At 38.6% G+C, this 25,271-nt stretch overlaps 1 protein-coding gene across 2 annotated transcripts in view; it reads right to left on the reverse strand.

The window, feature by feature from the left end:
- Positions 1 to 1,661: 1,661 nt before the first annotated feature.
- The window catches only part of LOC149263519 (ATP synthase subunit B), a 372,029-nt gene continuing 348,419 nt past the window's right edge, over positions 1,662 to 25,271 (reverse strand). For both annotated transcript variants that reach the window (XM_089426453.1, XM_089426451.1), the window contains 2 exons: positions 2,406 to 2,514; positions 1,662 to 2,157 (listed from right to left, as the gene is read on the reverse strand). In XM_089426453.1, coding sequence (XP_089282579.1) covers positions 2,060 to 2,157; positions 2,406 to 2,514 — 207 coding nt within the window. In that variant the 3' untranslated portion in view covers positions 1,662 to 2,059. The remainder of the gene's footprint in view (positions 2,158 to 2,405; positions 2,515 to 25,271) is intronic.

Consider the following 25,271-nt stretch of genomic DNA (forward strand, 5'->3'; position numbering starts at 1 on the left):
TGACACCAAAAGACATAAAAGATATCTCAAAATTAATCCTTCAAGAAAACCAAAAGGCAATGCAAAATATGCAAAAAAAGTTGAAAAGATTATCACAGACAAAAACGAGGAAGTTACTCTCCTCAAGGACCATATCGAGAAATTATTGATTCAAATAAGAAACTTAATAATGACAAAATTTCATTGAAAAACAAATTAGAAGAACTTATCATAAAATAAGCATCAAAGTCTTCAGATGTAACAATGTACGTTGAAGAAAAAAGAATGAATATTGATCTAGTCAATACCACAACTCAAGATAATGACAAACCAATGGAAGTAAAAACATATTCAGATGTTGTAGTTCAAACAATGGAGATTTCAAGTGAAGATCCAACGATTAACTGCGCAACTTCCATAGCTATAGGAAATTAGATACTTCAAGTAAATCAAGAAAAAGACACAAACAATTTAAGGGGAAATGAGATCATAAGAACTACTTATTGACATCTAAATCACAAGAGCAGACAACACAATCAGTGCGCATATATGTATCACTCAAATCATAAACAAAGAGCTTATGTTTGGAAGACTACTAATGTTAGTGCAATTTGGTCTTGTGATAAAAATTCACACGAAGTATCCAATAACCGCAAGATTCCACATAAGATTAATTTAGGATGGTCAAATCCTTTCTCAGTTTGACCATTTTATTTATCACTCCAAGGATCCTATCATTTTGTATCATCAAAGACGACAACTCAAAGATTTCCGAAAGTTGTGAATAGATTACAAGACAAAGAAACAAGAGGACGTACCTTGTCACCTATAAGCTTTGAGGACAAATCTTTCTAAAGAGGAAGGAAATGTTATATATATATTAGTGATTTGTATAGAAGAGACATGCCTCTAAAGACAACCATTCATGAAAAGGCACCTACCTAGGTATATAAGTAGGCCCTCATTTGTAACAATTCAATCATCTCATATCTTTTGTACATTCTTATATAAATATATTTTTCTTATCATAGATACTTATATATTTCAGATCTTTTGAATATTCTGCTGTGTTTATGAACTTTGTTCATAACAATTTTGTTGTTACTTCTTATGTGTAACTAAACATCAATTTCCTGTTAAATTGGGTTGTGATTCTTTATGCAAATACAGAGCATCTTATGATTTTCCTCATCAGATGCTACAGTTGCCTCTAGACTGATGAAGTTGTTACCCTTTTTTCCTTTGTGTAGTTTATAGATGTTTTGACAAGTGCCTCTTCTGTTTTGATTTCCCTTGTGTCACTTTTGTTCCTGGCTAACAAGGTTGTCCAACGGCTAATGTATTTCAAGTTTCGACATATCCACACTGACCATTCCTCTCCAACATGTTGCACGAAGGTGTTACTTAGTCGTCTGTGAGCCCTTGAACTTCAAAGCCTCTATTGGTTAGGAAGCCTCATGAGGATCCTTGATTTTGTGTGAATTTCTGCTATCTCAATAATTTAGCAATAATGCCATCCCTCTTCCCTGAGTTCATGACAACCTTTATTGTTTGGGAATGACATGTATTTCACTTCTTTGGACTTGGCTTCTCAACTCCAAGACTCTCATGTGCAGGAAAATGCAAAAGAAGAAATAAAAAAATAAAAAGTAAACAGGAAAACAAGAATATAGACATGAGAATAAAGATGGTGAACACTTGTTTTTTTAGTATTCCTCATAAAATAATGTGCAGATCATAAAGCTTCATCCATTGACTCCCAACAGGCATTTGTAACCAGCAAGAATTTGTAATTTGTGCAAAAAGGGAACTTACAAGCTCGATAAGCATAAGGAAAAAGAGAATCAAACCACTAAAAATGGTTTTCAGTTTTCACATGTTTCTATATATTTTCTGAAGCTTTGTATTGTTTTGTCTTACTTCTATGTCATTTGAGAGGTCTAACTTTATGAAAATCAATTCAACCATACTCTTTAGCTATTTAAAATATTTTAATATAAGTTCAATATAAACAATTGCACTGTAAGGTTAATGCTGCAGATGAAGATTCCATTAAGGTCCATTTGATGTTGTTCACAACCTAATTTGAACCTTGTAACCGTGATCTATAACATTCCTCATCTGAAATTACAGCAGGAATGGTCCATGATCCCAAGGAATGTGCAGATACCTTTCCCCCTAAATCCATCAAGGAAAACATCATCCATAAGTTTATCAATTTAGCTTCATAACTCATGTAACATAGGCATATGGATTGAAGCATTCATCAAAAATAATTTCATCAGCTAAGAAATATTTTTGATAACATAACTTTAGGTCGAGGAAAATCAGGCATAAAATATGTGCTTAGCAGATTATAGCAATCATTTGAAAATAGATCTAATAGAACTAAGGAAAATCCATACCTAAATAGAAATCAAGTTTACCTTCTTTTGTTGCTTCTTCACAACGCTTTTGGTATTGAGCGACCAGAGAAGGATCCAGTTGATTTAACAGGAGTTGATACTTTTCTTCAGCTTCAATGATGCATTTCGCCTGATACAAATCCAACCAAGCAGTAAAGATTTCATGTCAACGCACACATCTACAAATTTTCCTCATTCCTCATTTCTTTAATAATATTCAATGCACGACAAAAGAACTTCTACTTGAGGAAAAATTTTCATTATCGAACATCCACATCCAAGTTTATCATAATACAGAACTATTATAGAGAAAATTCCATAGCATTTTCAGTAACCTCTTCATATGCAGTTGGAGTGATGAACAGATAACAAATATTTGTCTATGGAAGCCTGTACGGAACTTCTTCCAGGGTGTTTTCAAGCAGAAATTATCTCTTAATAGGTGTGGTTCTATAGCAATTTTAACCTTATTTCTAGCTCATTTGTTCTCATAGTAATTTGTGATACTTAGTAGAGTTTGATTTAGAAATATGTTCATATCTAACATATGCTGGTTCCATTTTTCTTCTTCAGAATGTACACTCTGCTATACTCTGCTGCAGATATTTAAGTCAATCTGTCATGTTATCCCTCGTATTGTATGAGACCCTACCCTTGTGATTTTTATCACAACATTTGTGATTTCATCACATGTCATAGGTTTACAGGATGACACTGATGGAGCATTTGATGGGCAAGGGGTACATGTGCTTAGCTTGGAGTATTGTAGTATCAGTTTTTAATTAGAGAACACTCATCCTTGAGTTGATTATGATATATGGTGGGGCTTCTGAGTTGCAGAATGAAACTGATGGAGCATTCGATGGGCTACAGGTACATGTGCTTAGCTTGGGGTGCTGCACTATTAGAGAACATTCATCCTTGGGTGGATTAAGATATATGGTGGTTCTCTGTTCATATTGCATACATTTTATTGATGGGTTAGCCTCCTAGTGGATATTTTGATGACTTTCATGGTTTCCTTGCCTTGGTTGAGCAGCACCCTGGATAGGATGAGTTTACTCAAAATTATGGTGTTGTCCTTTGTAACGTCCCTTACGAAATGAAGTCTAAGAGGACTTAGTAACCTCTCTAATTCCCGCAGGTCATAGTCTAATTTATAAGGGAATTGTGGTTTAATGTTACTTAGGGTGGAAAAGCCCATTTTTATAAAGTAACATTAATTATTTAATTTTAAAAGGGGGTTTTGGAGGGAAACTTAAAGATTATTTTAATTTGAAGTTAAGAGGGAAAACCCCAAAGGAAAACTATATAAGGGAGAGGCGCCATTGTGGGGGCATGCATTATGGATTATTGATATGGTTATTCGATATTTCTGTTTTGTGAGCTGAGGCTCCTGAGGTTTTTAAGACCCCTTTATTTCTGAATGGTTTTGGTGGTGAAAGACTGCACCCTAGCCAATCCTTCTCTCTATTATGTTTGGCATAATTTTCTGAGGCATCTTTCCTTTGGTTTTCCACAAGCAAGGGGATATTTTTGTGGATTATTTGGCCTGAAGTGACACTCTGTAGCATCTTTCATCTATTTTGAGGTTTTTGTGGCTAAAATCTAGGGTAGTGACGCAGTCTAAGTCTTTTGTGGAGTAACGAATCAGCACTAGACCTCCATCTGAGCTAGTGGAGGCCATCTAGGGCAATATTTGAGGCAGCCTACCCTCTGAGACAATTTTGGGAGCAATGGGTTAATATCAAGTCGCTTCCTGAGACAATGGAACCTTTCTAGGGCTTGTCTGTGGCAACGCAAGGCCTTTGAAGACTATTTATGACAACAAAGCAATTATGAGCAAGGCTTCTTGGAAGACCGAGCAGAAGCGGGGAATGAAAACGGAAGCGGGAGGAGAATGACAATTTTTCATAAGCTTTCGAGACGGCAGCAAATTTTATATAATATATATTTTTATATATTTGGATGCATATATGTCAACAAAAGCATGTAGAATAATGAATTAGTTATGAAAAGCATAAAAACATGGATTAAACCACAAGTTCTTGAGGCTCAATTACGGTTGCAAACTGTAATGTTACCTATGGGTTAATCACCAAGGGAGAAATCTAAAGGGCAATGATTAGAGTGATTTCCCTTTCTTTGATAACTATTTGTGATGTCTTTTTACTTATTTTACTTATTATCTTCACTTATTATTATTATGTTTGTGTATCATCAAACAACTACCAAAAAACAAGAAGAGTTGCAAGCCAGGGCCAAAACCTCTCCACTTGAGAGGAAAAATCGCAAATCTCTTCTCTTCCTTATAGATTCTTCAATTGACGAATTCCAAGACATTTAGACCCCAATACCCTACAATACCAAGTCCAACCTTTCCGGATGATGTGCTTTCCTTGTCCAAGTCAAACCCAGTCAAATCTCTTCCAGTAGCACAACTTTGTCCTCCAATTGCAGAATTTTGGCCTCCACTACAGACCTGAAATTTCGGCCCTCCTGCAGTTGTTGCTGCCACACGTGTGAGCTTCTTTTTGCCTCCCAAGACTTCCTTAGACCTTCGCTTGGCTTTCTTTGACTTTTGGAGCTTGAGGATGGCTTCTTGTGACCGTTGCTTAACCTTCTTGCCTTCTCTTCTTCAAGATTGAACTTGTACAGGAAAACCCTAGACCTGCTGCAGAAAACCTAGCCTTCCTTTGCACGTATGAGAGAGAAATAGCCCAAAACCAAGTCTTCTTCGTGCTCTTCCTTATTCGCTACCTTCTTTCTCTTGTTATAGACTAATTCAGTAGAGCGAACTTGTACAACGTGCCACAAGTCATTGTTTCGACCTTTGGATCTGAAAAATGCATACAAGAAACTACAGTCCGTCCTCTTTCGATACCTTCTTACAAAATTTCAATCCAATCCCCAGAGAGAAAGTTATGACGCTTTTCCCCAGGTCACCTGTTTGGAATGTAATTCAGGAGTCTGCAAAAAGACCAACTTCCTCAGATCATATCTCCGCAAATATAGCGTGAACAGCTCTGAAATTCGGACGCAAGGTTCAGCGCGATTTCTTCTCAAATGGGTTTTTTTTGCAACTTCTGAAACGTTGCAGAAAAAAAGTTATATCAAAAATTCCACGATGACCTGTTTGGAGCAGCGAAACCATAGAATCCAAAGCTCTGATACCAAATGTTATGAAACCAACTCAAGAAAAAGATAGAAAAGATAGATCAACGCCTTAGAATTCAGCCTCTTCGAGGGGGCAACCTCCTTTACATTACATAAATGAACAATTCTTGGATGATTCAAATGACAAAACCTCCTTTCTATATATAGGAGTCTAAGGAGTCACAATATAACCCAGCCGACCTAACAATAATAATATAAAGCCACAAAAATAACAATAGAGGGATTCTATAGGGCACAGTAATAACAATATGGGGATAATAGGGGCACAACAATATTAATAAGGGGTACAACTACAATAGTAATGGGTAATCACTAGTATTATAGGGACCCAACAGATGGTAATCCTCCAAGAGTTGTGAGTGCCATTTCTCTATCAGTAATAGTCTCCCCAATAGATAGGAGATCGTTCTTGATCTCGATATTCTTAAGAAGTATGCTTGCATACTCTCATCTTTACCCTTCTTGATTTCCCTCAGCTTATTTCCAAGAAACAAAACTTGATTTGCATCATTAACTTTAAATAAACTCACCAGTCTATCTTAGATTTCCTTGGAGGTGTCTAGTTCAGAGATGTAGGCCACCAAGTGCTTGTTGATAGAGTCCCGGATGATCTTCTTCGCTTTAATTTCTCTGTTCTTCCATTTGTTCTTGGCAGCATGAGGTGCATTTGATGGAGGCTCAACAATATTTCCTCTCACATGATCCAACACTCCTTGATCCTCAAGGGTTAGATCGATAGACATCTTCCATCCATGATAGTCATCTTTCTCATGAAGCTTGTCTTCGGCAGGAAAAAGTGTTGAGGACACCATCGTTCTTGCTCGGGCTTTGTGTTCACCTCAGCTCCGATACCATGTTAGGTTATGGTATGTTCTAAGCGTATAATAGTTTACTTCTTTTCCTTATTATATTCCACATATTAGCAATCACATGTACATAAAGTAAAGTGCACATAGAACATTAAACGATCGACAGAAAACAAGCCAAGACGACACACAAGATGTGGCGGCTAGCCAGGGACAAACCCCACAATGTGTGGGGAAACCCTTTGATCAAATCTTCTTTTATCTTCAATAATTCAGCAGAGAGAAATAGTACAATAAATCTAATTCATATCAATAGTAGCAAACCCTAGATTAGCAGTATCAGTATTAGCGGCTTCATCATCAAACTAGGGCAGACGATATCTCACAAACCGACCGTCGGATCGGCTTGATTCCACCACCAAAAGTTGCGGCTTCCAGAGGAGGTTCAGATGAACCTACAACGCAATTCAGATGAGGAGATCTTCTAGTCCACAAAGGTCAAACTTTACTTCTGCAATTACAGCTTCAATTTCGGCAACTTCTGGCTTCAAACTAGGGCAGTCGATATCTTGCAAACCGTCCGTCAGATTGACTTGATTCCACCACCAAAAGTTGCGGCTTTTAGAGGAGGTTCAGATGAACCTACAGCACAGTTCAGATGAGGAGATCTTCTAGTCCACGCAGGTCAATCTTTACTTCTGCAGTTGCAGCTTCAGTTTCAGCAGCTTTCGGCTTCACGTGTGTGAGGGAGAGACCCTTTTCTGCGCAGTAGAGAGAGAGAGAGATGTGATGAGATGAGTGAGTCCAAATGAGGAAAAGTCTTCCTGTATTTATACACAATGTTGGTGTTTGAATAGATGCGACCGTTGGGCTTCTGAGCCTACATGAGTTGTAGGTCGACTTGATAATAATTCCATAATCAAAATAAATTCATATCTCCATTTATACTTATCGGAATCGGATGATCTTTATATCAATCCTACACCTCTCGACGAGAGGAATCTAATAAAAATATTATCAGCCATGAATAAGATGACCCACATGATGTTTTGCCCTAGTTTTCAATTTTAACACTGCCAAACTTCCCCTAGGAAATAATGCATTCGTTCCAAATCCTTCATATCAAATTTTGTGGCTAGATTCTTCTTGCAGTCCTCGATGAGCCTGGATGATCTTGTCAAAAAGAGATCATCTACATACAATACTAATATTAGCGGCTCAGTCTCTACAACCAGATAATAGAGATTTGGATTTGCGTCACTCTTGACAAATTCCATCTTCTGCAAGTAGCCATCGATTCAACCATACCATGCTCTAGGTGCCTGTTTCAACCCATACAAGGCTTTCTTCAACCTGCATACATGAGACTTCTTCTCATGTGTCTCAAAGCCCTCAGGTTGTTCAATGTATACCTCTTCTTCTATCACCACCTTCAGAAAAGTCATTTTGACATCCATCTGATGCATCTCCCATCCCATCTAAGCTGCAAGAGATATCACGGTCCTAATAAACATATACCTGGCCACCAGGGCGAAGGTCTCCTCATAGTCAATTCCTTCATTTTGAACATACCCCTTAGCCACAAACCTGGCCTTATATTTCTCAACACTGTCGTCTGCAGCGTATTTGATCTTGTAGATCCATCTCGAACCTACCACTGATCTATCTTGAGGCCTTGGCACTACCTCCTAGACATCGTTCACCATTATGGAGTTGTACTACTCTACCATCGCGTCTAGCCAAACTTGATGTTGAGTTGCCTCCTTGAAACTCGCAGGCTCCCCATCCTGAGCTACTAATGCCTAATATCTATCTGACTATTTTCGCTCCCTCTTATTGTTTCTTGGTGCACTGATGAAGTCCTTTGCATCTCGCAGAATTTGACGAAATTCCCTGCTAGTTCTTCCTCTGCCAACAGGTGCTTCATTAGCTCCTCCTCCTCATCCTGAGAACCTTCCTGACCCAAGGAATACTTTTTTACTTTCATTGGTTGAAGAGGCCTAACCAACAACTCCTCTTTTGATTGCTCCTTGGAAGGCATCTCACGAGATTTTCTGAAAGCCTTGTCCTCCATGAACTTTACATCTCGTCGAACTAGTACCTTCCTGCTCCCTGGAAGGTAGATTCTGTGTGCCTTAGCATTCTCACTATATCCCACCAGATATCCCTTTTCCGCAGTTTGATCCATCTTCTTCCTCTTTTCCTCTAGTATGCGGCAATATGTTACACTCCCAAATACCCTGAAATGAACTTCCCTATGAAAACTTTCTCTGGAGTAATCTTGCCCAACGCTAATGACGAGTCCTATTCTGAAGATAGACTAATGTGTTGCATGCTTCCGCCCACAGGAATTTCGGCATACCCTGATCATACATCATGGCCCTAGCTACTTCTACAATAGTCATGTTCTTTCTTTCTACTACCCCATTCTGCTCCAGATTGTAGGGAGTTGTCCACTCTCTTCTGATGCCCTCCTTAGCGCAAAAATCAGTGAAGTCCTTATCGACATACTCTCCACCATTATCTGAGCTCAAAAATTTTATTTTCTTCCCAGTCAGATTCTCCACCAAAGCCTTGAACTCTTTGAATCGACAGAAAACCTCGTCCTTGGTTTTCAGAAAATAAATCCAAGTTTTCCTTGAGTGGTCGTCCATGAAGGTAAGGAAATATTGTTAGGTCCTTATATTACTAGTGTAACCCCTTATTGTTATTAGTGCAACCCCCTTATTATATTGGTGTGCCCATGTAGTCCCCATATTGTTATTATTGTGCCCCATAGAAGCCCACTATTGTTATTATTGTGCCCTTACATTATTATTGTTATTTCGGCTCTGATTATATTATGACCCCTTATACTCCTATCTATAGAAAGGAGGTCTTGTCATTTGTATCATCCAAGAACTGTTCATTTGTGTAATGTAAAGGAGGTTTCAAAGCTTTGGATTCTAGGGTTTCGCTACTCCAAACAGGTCATCGTGACATTTTCGCTATAACGTTTTTTCTGCGATGTTTAAGAAGCTAAAATAGAAACCCATTTGAGAAGAAATCTCACTGCACCTCGGGTCCGAATTTTAGATCTTGTCTCGCTATATTTTTGGAGATCTGATCTGAGGAATTTAGGGTTATTACAAGCTCCAGAATTCCATCTCAAACAGGTGATCGTGGCATTTTCGCTATAATTACTTTTCTACGAAGTTTCAGACTCTTAAATTAAAAATTTAAAACCCATTTGAGCCGCAAACTTGGTGAAGCACGAGCCCGAATTTCATATCTTTTTTCACTATATTTTCGAAGATACAGTCCAAGACATTTAGGGTTTCTGCAAGCTCCCGAATTACATCCGAACAGGTGACTTGGGAAAATCGTCGTAACTCTCTCTCTAAGCATCGAATTCAAATTTCATAGAAGGTGACAGAAAGTAGACAGACTGTAGTTTGTTGGGTATCCGTTTCCGAACCTAAGGTCGAAATAGTGACGCGTGGCACGTCGTACAAGTTCGCTCTACTGAACAAGTATATAAGCAGGTCATCTTGGGAGATTGAGCATAACTCTTTCTTGGAGAATCCAATTTCGATCAGACTGATGGCATTGGAAAGAGGACGCGAAGGGCTACTGCAGGTCGCAATTTCAAAACTTGGATATTGGAAATTTCAGAGATACAACATATTCAAAATTGATCTGCTAAAAGCAAGAAAAAGAATGACTCAAATCAAGAAAATAGAAACACCTAGTAAGCAAAAATGGATGGATGATTTGAAGAATGAGATTGAAACTAGGATAAATAGTTTTATCTATGCCATGGAAGTTGATATCGATGGTATGAAAGCATATTGGAAGAAAGACATGGAAGATTTGAAGAAAGACATGGAAGGTTTGAAGGAAGGTGGGACAAAGCTACTACAAGAAAGGCCTCCTAATGGTGAAAAGGTAGTAGAGGAAACTCATGATGAGAACAAAAGTAATGTTAATCATGATTTCATAGAATCTAATGTTGGATTGAAGATCCATCATATTCCAAATATAGATATGAGGAAGTTTGATGGCAAAGATCCCGTAACATGGATACTACATATGGTGAAATATTTTGATCTATATGAGGTACAACTGTTACAAAAGGTACATATTGCATCTTTATATTTAGAACCAAATCAGTGTGTATGGTATAGAGGGTTTTGTTCTCGTAAACCACTTGTCACCTAGTCAATTTTCACAGAGGAAATGATAGCACATTATGAAGATACAAAGAGAAACACCTTCTTTAACCAATTGATAAATTTCAAACAAAAGAGTTCAATGGCAGAGCACATTGAGGACTTCCAAAAATTGAATATAAGGGAAAATGATATTCCAGAGAAGCAAAGGATTGTTGTCTTCATAGAGACTTTAAAGGATAACATTCAACATGAGGTTCGTCTTTGGTAACCTGATTCATTGGAGAAGGCATTCAGGTTGGCAAGAAAAATTGAAAGCGGAATTATGGAAACAAAGAATCCTACCACTAACAACGATAAATATAGAAGTGTTTCTTCTCCTAGCCCCTCCACAACCTACAAGGTTTACACCATAACAATTGGAAGAAAAAAGAGAAAAAGGGCTTTGTTACAGTTGTGATAGAAAATACACTAAAGGTCATAAGTGTGTTGAGAAGAAATTATTTTACATAGATTGTGAAGCGGAGGAAGAAAAGGATCAAGAAACGTCAAAAGAAGAGGATATACACTAGGAACCAAACCCAGAGAAAGAAGAAATGAATTCGACCATATCTTGTAAACCATTAACAAGAATTACCAGTCCTCAAACTCTCAAGATAGAAGGACATATCAACAAGAAAAATGTTCGAGAAGTGAAAGATCACATCGAGCATCAAAAAATGAATTCGACCATATCTTGTAATGCATTGGCAGAAATTACCACTCCTCAAACTCTCAAGATAAAAGGACATATCGAGAATAAAAAGGTTCAAGCAGTGAAAGATCACATCGAGCATCAACAAGAAGTTCTCCAACTTTTGAAGGATAATGCCACTTTGGTGTAGAAACGAATGAAACATCAGGCCTTACAGATATCCATATGCCCAAAAGAGTGAAATTAAACGTATGGTTGCATAAATGCTAGAGGTTGGTATAATTATCCAACCAAATTCGATAAACGAATCAAGTGATGAATGGAAGAATGCCAAAGCAGGGTGGGAACTCATTCAAAAGTTGTAGAAGATCCCAGTTCAAACAATATTGCCAAAACTTAACGAAGAAGGAAAAGTCATATTGGAACCTGGAGCAGTCACAGAAACAAGAACCCAACAACTACGAAGTCGATCAATTTCAGAGTATCTCATGAAGTGGAAGAACTTACCCGTTAAATATTCCACATGGGAGGACAAGAATTTTATACAAAAATATCCAGAACTACTCAAGCATTGAGGACAACACTTTTTGAAGGAGAGGGGCATGTTAGGTCCCTATACTACTAGTCTAACCCCTTATTGTTATTAGTGCAACCCCCTTATTATATTGTTGTTCCCATGTAGTCCCCATATTGTTATTATTGTGCCCCATAGAAGCCCACTATTATTATTATTGTACAGTTACATTATTATTGTTATGTCGGCTATGATTGTATTATGACCACATAGACTCCTATATATAGAAAGGAGGTCTTTTCATTTGTATCATCCAAGAATCGTTCATTTGTGTAATGTAAAGGAGGTTGCCCCCTCGAAGAGGCTTATTTCTAAGGTGTTTATCTATCTTTTCTATCTTTTTGTGAGCTGGTTTCATAACAAATACTCGGCACCACTGAGAGCTTTGACAAACATAGGTACGCAGATATCTAAGTGTATCAATCCTAGTACACTCTTGGCCCTGTGTTTGCTTCTAGGATATGCTGCCTTGGCATACTTTCCTAGAGCGCATCCTCTGCATACATCATCTCGTTTCGTACTCAGATCCGAAACTCTTGTTACAGTGCTCCTGAGAATTCTCAGAGCTCTATGGTGCAAATGACCCACTTTTCTGTGCCATTGTTCATTCAAGTCCTTGTCTCCATGACTGCCTATTAGTGCCATTGGTGATTCTAGTTGTAATCTATACAACCTGTTAGTTTTGATCCCAATCTGCACTTTCTTTTTCCAACTCGGGTGTTTGATGTATACCTTCTTCTTGATGAAGTAGACGTCATAGCCCTTGCCTTGAAGTTGTGACACAGAAAGTAAGTTCATCCCCAATCCTGGTACATGCAACACATTTGTAGCACGGAACCGTTCTCCCAATTCTGTTTGAAAAACTATGGTACCCTTCCCTACTGGAGTACACTTTGCCTTGTTCCCCATGGTGATATGAAAATTCATCTTCTCTTCTCGATATTCTAAGAAACATTCCCTAATTCCCGTCATATGCCACGAGGCTCCATTGTCTATATACCACACTTCTGATGATGCAGAACTAGTCCTACAAGACACTTCTTCTTCCAGCCTGGAAGCCAACATAGAGAAATCGAAGTCTCTTTCTCTTGTGCAATCTTCTAAAAATATGTGTGAATCCCCTGACGTGGATGCCTCTGCACCGTGGTCTCTACCCATAACTAATTTTCCCTTCCTGTCTCTGATTACTCGCTTTGATACCATGTGAAATTCTATCACTGCAACATCTGATTTACTTTTCCTACTTATTCTTCAATAAGTTATTTATGAAATTCCTTCAATAAACATTAAAATAAATTATGCTGCAGATATCACATCGTAATATAGAAACAAAAACATGTACAAGAATCAACACATTGACACATATATTTTGGACAATAGTCCCCAGAAAAACCCAATGTGCGAAAACCAGTGCAGGAAAGGAGGAATTTTATTATTCAGCAATTCTTTAGTACAACAAGGTGCCAAACTGGCTTACCCACAAAGAGAAAAATTCTCCAGCGCTTCTCCTAGTCCTAGCGTCAACTTCGCTGACCTCTGTGTGGCTCCTAAACACTCTACGTCAGCCTCTACTTGACTGTGTCAGCCCCTGCTTGACTGCGTCAACCCCTGCTTGACTGCGTCAGTCTTGGCCTCTCTGTGTCACCCACACAGGCCCTCTGGTGACTGCACAGTCTCCTACTGCCTCTGCATCTACTTGAAATGCCCTGCATCTGTCTCTCTTGCCTCAGCACTGATCTCCAGTGGCTGATCCCTTCTCTCTGTTCCGTAATTGTTGTCTCCTGACTAGCTATCCAAGATAAGAATAGTCCAAAGGAAGGTCATACTCAGTGAACACCTGGGTGGAGTGTGTACCTTGAGAGACAATGATTATGGTGTCAATAAATCATTGGTCTTGCCAGCATTGTGCCCTGATCATGTGGAGTTGTTAGTCAAGGCCTTGCTATGTAATAATGTTGGTTTATATGATACTAGACAGATGGGTTATGAATCCGACTCTTTTTATTAAATCTCTTCAGATTGAGAATGACCATGTACCTCTTATGAATAACTCCCTAGTTAAGAGGGAGTGTTGAAAAATGTGTAATTAGGTTCGGTCTTCATAAGTATGAAATGTACTCTTGTAAATAATAAAATGAAAAGAGATTATTATTATTGGAGAATGGGTTTCATGCTCAAGTTCTTTTATTTATAGGTCAAGCACCCATTGAGTGCTTTTAGGGTTTGTCCTAGGTTTAAGAGTCATTGTCATATATTGAAGACCCTATGGGCAAATTGTAACTTGTAAACAAAAAGATATTTTGTCTTTAAAGTGTTGAAATACCTCCAAGATCAACTCAGCCTACATGAAGAGCCACGTCTACCCTTGAAAGGAGCCTATATATAGAGAGGAACTCGTCCTCCATTAGACACACTCACTCATCTCATTCTATGTGAAGAAGAGGAAGAAGAAAGGTCGAAGAAGAAGGAACGAAGAGGAAGTCGAAGAAGTTGAAGTGCTTGGGCTAGTTCTCTCTCTCTTGTGAAAGTCAAAGTTAGGGTTTCTGCGTTGGGACTATCTCTGGTTCGATCTTGGAAGAAAGAGAGAAGGGAAGGCAAGCGAAGGTCACTTAGGGTGTCTCACTAGCCCTAAGTCTCAAGAAAAGGCAAGTGAAGGGAAGAGAAGGCTATACGAAGGAGATCGAAGTCTCTAAGAGGAGTAGCAACAGTTGCCAGGAGACAGAATTTTGGATCTACAGTAGGAGGTCGAAGTCCTTGCAGTGGGAGGCCGAGTTGATCTTGATCTTGGAGGGTATTTGCATCAGTCACTAGATCATGGTATTCGTCAATTGAAAGATCTATAAGAAGAGAAGATATTTAAGGGTTTTCCCCTCAAGAGGAGGGGATTTGGCCCTAGCTTGCATCCTATATATTGTGTCACTGTTCTTATTGTTTTGGTAGTTGTGTGATGTATCTCACACTCTAATAATAAGGAACAAAGCTAATAAGGAAAAAGGTAACACAAACATTTATCAGGTTAAAGAGAATTAACATACTTATTGCCCTATTGAATTCTCAACATGACCAGGACTAATCACCAAAAGTCAAGTACATTGATATGAGATAAGAATAGTCCCGAGGACCGACATTTCTCAGGGTCAAGTATTGTGATAGTAGATTAGGAAATGGTCTTCTGAGGACATACTTGGTGAACACCAGGGTGGGGTATGTGCCTTGAGAGGCGGTGGTGTCCAAATTTATGCCTCCCAGCACTATGCTCGGATCTAGTGGAGAGATAAAGCGTGTTAGTCAAGGCCTTGCTATTTTCACAATGTTGGCTTGAAGATATAATCATCATTGATGCTTATCAATCTGAATCCTTTTTTATATGAATATTTCAACTTAAGAGTATCTTGTTGTGTCATTATGAATACCTCCCTACCTAGTTAAGAGGGACTGTTGAAAAATGTAACTAGTGTCAGTCTCCATCTTGTAATAAAATATAATTTTTATCATTGACTTATTTGTTATATTCATTATTATTATTTTATTTTCTGGTCAAAGCATGTTCTTCATGATTATAAAGTCAATTGAGTCAAAAGGAATGTATTTGACTCAAGTCCCATTTGGATTTTTTCAAAGAAAAGAAAAATAATTATTATTTTTTGTCAAAGAGTCAACACAAGACCAAGTCGGCCTATGTGGCAGTTATTCGACCCTCCTGGAGCGCGATATATAAGAGTCAACTCGATCTATTGGTGCCATTCATTCACTCAACACAAACATCATCGATTTTTGTGCCTAATCAAGAAGAAGAGCCAAAGTCAAAGGAGAGATAAAATTTGGGTTTTCTAGCTTGTTTTTGCTCACACATGTGAAGGTTCTATGGCATCTTCGCGAAAATTACGAGTCTGAAATTCGTCCTTCACTGCAGATCTGAAAATTCTATGATTTGACCAAATTTCAAAGCGTTTGACCAGCATTTACTTTCGTTGACTTTGACTAGATTGGAGGTGACTTGGAGGAGGGTTGACTTGGGTTCTTTGAGGAAGTTTTGGTCTTGGTCTTCGGTCTTGGATATCTCATTTTGATCTAATTCTATAAGAAGGATTGTTGGGTTTTCCCCCTTGTGGGGATTTTCCCTAGCTTGGAGCCTAATTTATGGTGTTCTTTGTCTCTTTATGATCTTTATGTTTTGCACATTTGTATAATTACTTGATGAAGAAGATAATATAAGTAATAAGAAGCCAACAAACATTTACAAGTAATTATCAAGTTAACAGAAATCAATCATTATCTTCTAACACTTGGTTTCTCAACAGTGATATCATCCAATAAGGGATACAAGAGATCAATCTCTTAAATTTGATGGTTTTGGTGGCGTATTAACAACAATTTTTGGCAGAGCACCTTTTGGGCAACCCACTCAACGAAACACAATGGTCACTACACCATAACCTGCAACAGATCCTTTTGGCAACTTTCAGACCATACCTCCAATGACTATTGGCCATAGAGGAGAATCTTGTCCCTTTGTTCAAGACAAAATATCTACTCTACTCATTAATGAAAAACATATTCAAGGACAATGTCTCTGTTAATTGCAAGAGCACAAGCAAGGTCAACTAATGACCCATATAAAACTCTTAAGGTGAGGGGTAGCATCAGTGTTATTTGGGAGCGGGAGCGAAAACAGGAGTGGGAGCGACATTTTCAAAAGCTCCCGGTTTGGGAGCAAATCCCGGAGCGATTTTTATATAATATATATATTTTATATTTTTTATATTTTGATACATATATGTCAACAAAAACATGTAGAAGGATGAATTAGATATAAAAAACATAAAAAAACATAGATTGATCATTGAACCATCAACCATATAACATCAATCGTCTAGAAGTTATAATCGTGATTCTTCATCAACCACGTCCACAAGTTAGTAACATACAACATATTGAGTCTCATAGTCGTGAATCATGATTCATGATTCATCAATCTCAAAGTTTCAACTTCAAGCTTTCAAAATTGAAAATTCAATATATAACATTTATCATCATTGATCACCAAAGTTGTACTTGTAAGCTAAGTTTAACCATTACAAGAAATAATATCTAACATGAAATGAAATGTTATAAAATGAAATATGAAATGAAATGAAACAACTTTCACGAAGCATCATATTCATAATTCAGAATCATTATCAATGAGTTATAATTTCCAACTTCAAACTTCAAACTTAAATTGTCACAGTCATATATTGTTTACAAAAAATATCATTATGATATGAAAGAGTCAAGACTCAACAGTTATGAAAAATAATAGAAACTAGAAAAGACAAGTAAACTGTAAATCTATTATCTACTACTACATGTGGCCCTTGCCATGAGAAGTATCTAATGTATGAGCAGGTCATGGTGGTCTTCTAGGAGTCTCCGGCACAGACCGACGACCAGAACCAGAAGGCACATGCCCTCCACATGAGGGTGTAGATGGAGGCGGCGACAGCAAAGGAACAAGACTCGGAACTCGAGCACTGCTACTGGATGGTGGAGGTGGCATGGTTGTTGCTTCATCTTCCTCTCTCATAAATTCCGCTACCAGTTCTTCAATATGTATAGTGCCATCCTCCAAATTATCATCCTCTGGGTGGTTGTCCCAAATTTTATATGTTGGATCCTCATAAGCACGATCACAGTAATGACTCAACAACCTCAAGTTGTAGTGCAAATAAACCACGCTTTCTGCCCAGTTTTCATTAAGTCTATTACTTTTCACATTATGTATGAAGCTATAGGTGCTCCAACACCTCTCTGCAGAAGAAGTATTTACAACCTGTGAGAGAACTTTTTTTGCCAATTTTGGCAAAAGTCCATGGCCGCCATATGATTCCCACCATGTGAGAGCATCAAATCTGTCTCTATCTTCCATTGCATGAAAGGTACCAAACAAACCAGTGCAACTGAAGTATCTGCCTATTTCAAGACGCACACTAGCACATTCCTCCCTGTTAGGTATCAACTTTTCTAATGCTTCCAAATATCCTGTAGATACCTCTTCATCTATATGGGGTTTGGCCCTAACCCCACCCCCTGGTGCAGGTTGGCCCAACCAAGATGTAGAGTAGTATTTTGGCGTAAGGATATACGCCAAGCAATGTAGTGGAACATTAAGTTTATCCCACCGTACACACACAATCGTGAATCAGTTTGTACAAGTTGGAATCATTGTTACGAACAATATCTTTTTTTTATCCCAACATGATATACATCTGCTCATACACCTCGCCAATCACTGGCTTATTTGTATCTGCAAACCGAATCATGTGATAAATGGGCTTGGTGAAATCCAATACTTGCCTCACACGTGCCCAAAACATACCATCAAGAGCGGCCTCCTCCACCTGTTCAAAACTTTGCCTGTCAGCTGCATTTGTAGCCCTTTCCTTTAATCCCTGCCAGCGTGGACTTCATACCATGCTAGCCAATGACTGTCTTACCTTCAAAAGGCGCCTGAAGGTGAGGTAATAGCTACCAAATCTAGTCCTCGCGGTCTTGAACTTGTCTGAGTAATCATATGCTGAAAGAAAGATGGCACCACTAACAGACACAGAAAAAACATTTATCAATGGCTTGCCTTTTACATTTGTCCATCCATCAAATACAATGGACACCCCATGGTCAGTCCAAGAACTTGTCATTCTATTCAAAGAATGTGATATTTTTGCTTTTTCATGATCAAGTCCAACAGTTCTTGCCTTGTCATACCCAGGGCTCTTGTATCCTTTAGGGGCATCATTTATGGCAGAAACCATTTCGTGCCAATAAGGTGAGCGAAGAACATTGAATGGTATCCCACATGCATAGAGAAACCTGTAAACTTTTGAATCCACATCATTCCTACACCCTTCATCAAGGAAATCTGATATGGTTCTACACCTTAAACATGGTGACCCTGTGCCTCCATATCCATTGCCTTGGGAGGATCCTGAAGGAGTTCTTTGTGCATGTGATTGTGAGCTTGGTTCAAAGAAACCCTTTGATTTTTTAGATTTGTATTGGGCTTCCTCCTCTTCCCTTATGTATTTGGCTCTATCTGCTGTCAACACACCTATACAAGTTTTGATTCCTATTTTTTTATCTCCATCCCATGGCATTTTCCCGCAGAGGTGTTTTTTGCCACGGGTGTATGAACCTGTGTAATTATTGTTGCAATGGGGGCAATGAAATTTAATGGTTCCATCCCCTTTCCCCGCTTCAGGCATGTTAACATATTTCCACAATGGGGTTTGGTCTTGTTTAATTTTTTGAGCTGACTCATGTTCACTCTCCTCCAGCTCCTCCTCACCAGGGTTTTCATCAAATCCACTATGTCCCCCTTCTTCATCCCCTTCTTCATTTTCAATTTCAACCCTCCTTTTTCTACTCTCCAGCACCATAATAACCAAAAAAGGAACCAAGAAGAAGAAGATGCCAAAAAATATAACCATGATGTTTGAAATTTGAAGTTTTGAGTCTGCAAAATTTTAAAAGATGGAATGGGAATGGGAATGGAAAATAGAGAAAAAATTATTTATTTATTTAGGAATAATTTAATAAACATTAAAAAAAAAAAATTGCTAGACACTCTATTCAATATTGTAGAGCCTACCTCTTTGGCGTCCAATCTCCCCTTGCTCCTTGCTTTCTCTTGCTCCTTGCTCCTTGCTCCTTGCTCTCTCTTGCTTTCTCCTTTCTCCTCACTCTCTCCTTGCTCTCTCTTGCTCTCTCCTTGCTCTCTCTCACTCTCTCCTTGCTCCTCACTCTCACCCTCTCTCAATCTCAATCTCACTCTCACTCTCACAATGTTGAAATGAAACCCTCCCTCTCTCCCTCCCTCCTTTTAATTCCAAAAAAACCGATTTTTTTCCGCCCAATTTTTTTCCCGCGCGGTCCGCTCCCGTGGTCATTTTTTTGCTCCAGGAGCGATTTTTATAACCCGGGAGTGGTCAGGAGTGATTGCTCCCTGACCGCTCCCGAGTTATAAAAATCACTCCCGGAGCAACAGGAGCGATGCTCCCTGCTTCGCTCCGGAAATAGGAAGGGAGCGAAAAAAAATTTATGGGAGCGCGCTCCCACCTGGAGCGCGGATTGGGAGCAGGATCGAGGGGGGGCTCCCCCACAACACTGGGAGCATTCATAATTTGGATATTATAGAGGACATGGATTACGAGACCCAACATGTGATGATAAAGGAAATTGTGGCATGAAGTACAAAGCAGCTACAAGAAGAAGAAGAGAGAACAAAAGAGCAAAAGACAAAAGCTCTTGCAAAAGTGAGAGAGTTGAATAGAAGGGTTGCAACATCTTAGGAGGGAAAGATATATAAGAAACCGATAGTTCAAGATTCATTGTTTGATAAAAGCAATTCAAGTTTTGCAAATAAGATGATTGGAAATGTTGAGAAATCTAGGAGCAGCTAGATTAGGTGATTTCTCTTACTTTGATAACTGCTTGTGATGTATTTTTACTTAACTTGATTAACTTCTTCTTTCACTTGATTATTATTAGTATTTTCTTCATCAAACAACTACCAAACCATAAAGAACAATAAGGCAAAGGACACAAGATATAGGCGATTAGCCAGGGCCAAAACCTCTCCAACTGAGAGGAAAACCCACAAGAATTCTTCTCTTCTTATAGAATCTTCAATTGACGAATTCCAAGACCTATGACCCTTGACCAAGACCTTCCAAGACCAAGTCAAACTTTCTGCAATTTCTTCCTCCCAGCAAATTCTTTTGCAACTTCGACCTGCCCAGCAAATTCTTCTACAACATCGCCCTGCCCAGCAAATTCTTCTGCAACTTCACCCTGCCCAACAAATTCTTCTGCAACTTCGACCTAACAATTTCTTCCTAGCACTTTGACTTGCCCAACAACACTTCGACTTGCCCAGCAATTTTCTAGTGCTTTGACTTGCCCAGTAGCATTCCAGTACTTCGATTTGCCCAACAACTTTCCAGCACTTTGATTTTCCCAACAATTGTATAAGCCCTAGCACGAGAGAGAGAGAGAGAGGCCCAAAACTTTGATCTTGTTCTTCTTCTTCGTTTTCATCCTTTTCCAGCTACTTTCTTGAGGAGATCGAACTTGCTTGAGAGTGTCTCCAAATGAGGTCCAATTCCTTCTTATTTATAGGCTTTTAAGGGGTACGAATTACCATCTTTAGGCCAACTTGTCTCTTCATGTAGGCCGACTTAATCTTTTGTACCATGACGAGGTCTTAGAGGGTCTTTTGACTTTCTTTTGACTCAAATAAATTTTCTTTACAATATGTAACATGCCCAAAGGGGTCTTTCATACATGACAATGACTCAATTGACTTGTAGACTCAATGACAAGCTCTAGAAGCACTCAATGGGTGCTTGACCTAAAAATAAATTTCCCTTGAGCATGAAACCAATGCCTCAAGAATAACAATGATAAATTTATTTTTCTCATTACATCATGATCAAATACATAAAATCATGATTACATATGTCATTATGAAGACCAAAGCTAGTTACATATTTCAACACTCCCTCTTAACAAGGGAGGTATTCATAATCCATACAAGGCACTTGGACAATCTCAATATGAAGAATTCTTATAAGAAGAGTCGGATTGGTAACCCATTTGTTTAGCGTCATATCATCTAGCATTGTCACAAAGCAAGGCCTTGGCTAACAACTCTATCTCTCCACAAGATCAGAGCACAAAGTTGGTGAGACAAATGACTTATAGACACCATCATCATTGTCTCTCAAGGTACATACCCCACCTGGGTGTTCACAGAGTATGTCCTTCTAGGATTATTCTTATCTTGGATTCACGGTCCTCAAAGAATATTGGTCCTCTTCAACTACTCTTATCTTGGATGCCCTACCTAATCCTCAAAGAGTATTAGATGTTAGATGCTTACCCAATCCTCCATTCTTTCTTTCCAAAATGAAGACAAGAATGATGTGTCTACCTCTCCCTCTCAACTAGGGAGGATATATTCATTCCTATAAAGGAATATACCCATTCCTATAAAAGGAATGTACCCAAACTCCCTCTTGTTCAAGGACTTATCCAAGCTCGCTCTTAACCGGGGACTTGCTTCCAGCAAATTTCTACTCTAGGTGGAGATCATGGGACTATCAGCTGCTTGTGGGGCTCCTTCTTTCGATGTCATGAAGTTCATCTTCAACATTATGGAGCCTTCATGTTTTATAGGGCATCGATCATCCATCAATTTCCTTCACTAGCCACATCGGTCATTTCATCCTTCTCTCTGCCAGAAAGTGGTCCTCTAGTCCCCATCTGGATTTTTCCTCATACATCTACCTCTTTCAAGTCATGTTTCCTTCAGGATCTTACATCCAACCACATGAGTGCTAGTTGTACGTGACATATACAACTCTCTTTTCAGTAGCCCTGTATCAACCCATCCAGATGTTGTTCAAAAATAAAAAATGAACATCAAATCAAAGTTACCTTTTGTGATGGCCTTTCATCATGACATCTTACTTGCTTGCAACATCCTGCACATTCATAAACACATCTCCAAGACTTCATGTGTCAAGGGTCTTCTTTCTTTTATAGACCTTATCAAGGTCTTCATACCTTCTTCATGGAGATGTTACATCAGATTCTTTATCGGATGTTGATTCCTTATCTTATGAGACCATAGTTGCAACTTTTATGATCTCTTCTTGACAAAGTTCCTTCAGCATGATTGTCAACTACCTCATATTCCATATGAGGACGTATTATGTTGATTTCATCTTGTCAATATGTGAAACTTGCTTTCATGCATTTTTCAAAGGAAGAGATCTCCTTTCTTTTGATCATGCTCATGAGATAGAGCATTTTCTCATGCTATCTGGAACTATATGATGACATGACTTAATCAATCAAATATATACATACCTCTTTCCTTCTTTTGGTCATCTAGACTTCCTTCAGCAGCTTCCTTTCCTTGATTGAGAGTACTTCAATCAACTTGTCCTACTGCACTCCTTTGTCACCATACCATCATCCTTCTAAACAATGTATCCCACACAAGGTGGAATGATCAGTGAGACACTTGCTTCTTCTAAGTAGAGGTGAACCTTCTAATGAAGATTCCAACAGAGGATCTAGATTATCCTCATCCGGCAGAAGCTCCTTTCTCATGATGATGATGTATGATGAATTCCTTCTATCATGCTAGATGACTTTCTTTCAACTATATGCACTATACATGCTTTCAATGAGGTTACCACGAGCTACTTCCTTTATGTGATGATTGCTACATCTATGTAGACTTCTACTTCAGCTATCCTTTTCAAGCTTCTATAATGAGCTCTTGCTTCAATTGTATGCTTCTCCCATGATGCCATTTCCTAATATGATGCATCCTATCATACTTACAATGCTTCCTACCATGATAGCTATTATTTACAAAACTAAAAAGAACTTAGTGGAGGAGATTATCTCAATCATAGTAGAGATCTCTTAATTCCTCCTTTGATTTCTTCTTCTCAGGTTATCCCACTTTTTCGCTAGTGTGGGCTTCTTCCCTTCCTCTTTTGTTGTTGTCCTTCTTGAGTTTCGGACAATCTCTCTTGTAGTGCCCATATTCATGACAGGCATAACATTGGATTTTTGACATATTCTTCTTGTTCTTTTTTTGAGGACCAAACTGTCCAAACTTTCCTTTCTTCTTAGCCATGGCAGCAAATGCTTCGACTTGCTCGTTTGATCCTACATCGCTTTTTGCCTTCAATCTTGTTTCTTCACTTTTACACAATGACCAAAGTTCACTGAATGGGGTGACTTCCTTCTTTCCAAAGATGCTAGATGTGAAGTTGCCCCATTCCTCTTGAAGTGCATTGAGCACTATGGCGGTCATTTCTTTACTGGACATTATTTCTCCCAACTCTTGTAGTTGGTTTCTTATTTCTGATACCTTCATAAAATATGGGGTTGTTCCATCTTCCTTTGAGATCTTCATTTTGTACAGTTCATTCCTCAAATATATCACTTCTCTTGCAGTACTTACGGAGAACAATTCTATTAACTTGTCATATATTTATTTTGATGTCTCCAACTTTGACACATAAGGTATGAGGGGATACTTGATGGATTTAATGAGAATCCTTTGAACCCTTACTTCCCCTTTCATATACTTTGCTAGAGCTTGAGCTTCTTCCTCTTCTTCCATGCAAGAAAGTTTGATGACCCAACCAATTTGTTGCTTTCCTTGCAAAATGAAGTCATTTTGATAGCAGATTCAGTCATAAATATAGAGGTGCTTACTTGTCAAGTGAAGATGCTCCTTTATGACAATATCTTCAACTTGATACCTTCTTGATTTCGATGATGATGATGATAATAGAAGATGTCTTCCTTCAAAAGTGATTCTTCAAAAAGTGATTCTTCAAAAAGAGGGAGATCATCTTTATTCCTTGATGATGATGACAACACCTCTTCTTGCTTCCCTTGGATGTAGAGACTTCAAGATGCTTCAATGAGTAGTCCTTCTTTGAGTGGAGGTAGGGTCCTGTAGATCTTTTCTTTGTCATGATGATGTGAGCTTCTCAAGAATGCTTCAAGTGAATAATCCTTCTTTGGATGAGTTAGGGTTTTGAGGTCTTCTTTCTTTGAGATGTGATGATCCTTGAGATGAATGGTCCTTCTTGATGACTGATGCTCTTGATGATGTTCTTGTGCTTTGGCCCTTGAGTGTCCTTCTTTAAGCTGCCTTTCTTTGTCTTGTCACCTTAGCTTTGATACCATGTTCAGAAATCTAGGGGTAGCTAGATTAGGTTGATAACTGCTTGTGATGCATTTATACTTAACTTGATTAGCTTCTTCTTTCACTTGATTATTATTAGTATTTTCTTCATCTAACAACTACCAAACAATAAAGAACGAGAAGACAAAGGACACAAGATATAGGCGATCAGCCAGGGGCAAAACCTCTCATCCTGAGAGGAAAACCCGTAAGAATTATTCTCTTCTTATACAATCTTCAATTGACAAATTCCAAGACCTATGACCCTTGACCAAGACCCTCTAAGACCAAGTCAAAACTTTCTCGAGCTTTCCTTCCAACAACTTCTGCAATTTCGTCCTCCCAGCAAATTCTTCTGCAACTTCGACCTGCCCAACAAATTCTTCTGCAACTTCGACCTGCCCAGCAAATTCATTTACAACTTTGACTTGCCCAGCAAATTCTTCTGGAACTTCAACCAACAGTTTCTTCCTAGAACTTCAACTTGCCCAACAACTTTCCAGTACTTTGACTTGCCCAGTAGCTTTCCAACACTTTGATTTTCCAAGCAACTTTCCAGCACTTCGATTTCCTAACAACTGTAGAAACCCTAGCACAAGAGAGAGAGAGAGCGAAACACAACTTTCATCTTCCTCTTCTTCTTCTTTTTCGTCCTTTTCCATCTACTTTCTTGAGGAGATCAAACTTGCTTGAGAGTGTGTCCTATTACCGTTCACATTAGCAGG

This window comes from Pinus tabuliformis, chromosome 6 (genome assembly GCF_031772625.1).
Source record: "Pinus tabuliformis cultivar Carrire ecotype Pingquan chromosome 6, CPIR1, whole genome shotgun sequence".
Lineage (NCBI taxonomy): Eukaryota > Viridiplantae > Streptophyta > Pinopsida > Pinales > Pinaceae > Pinus > Pinus tabuliformis.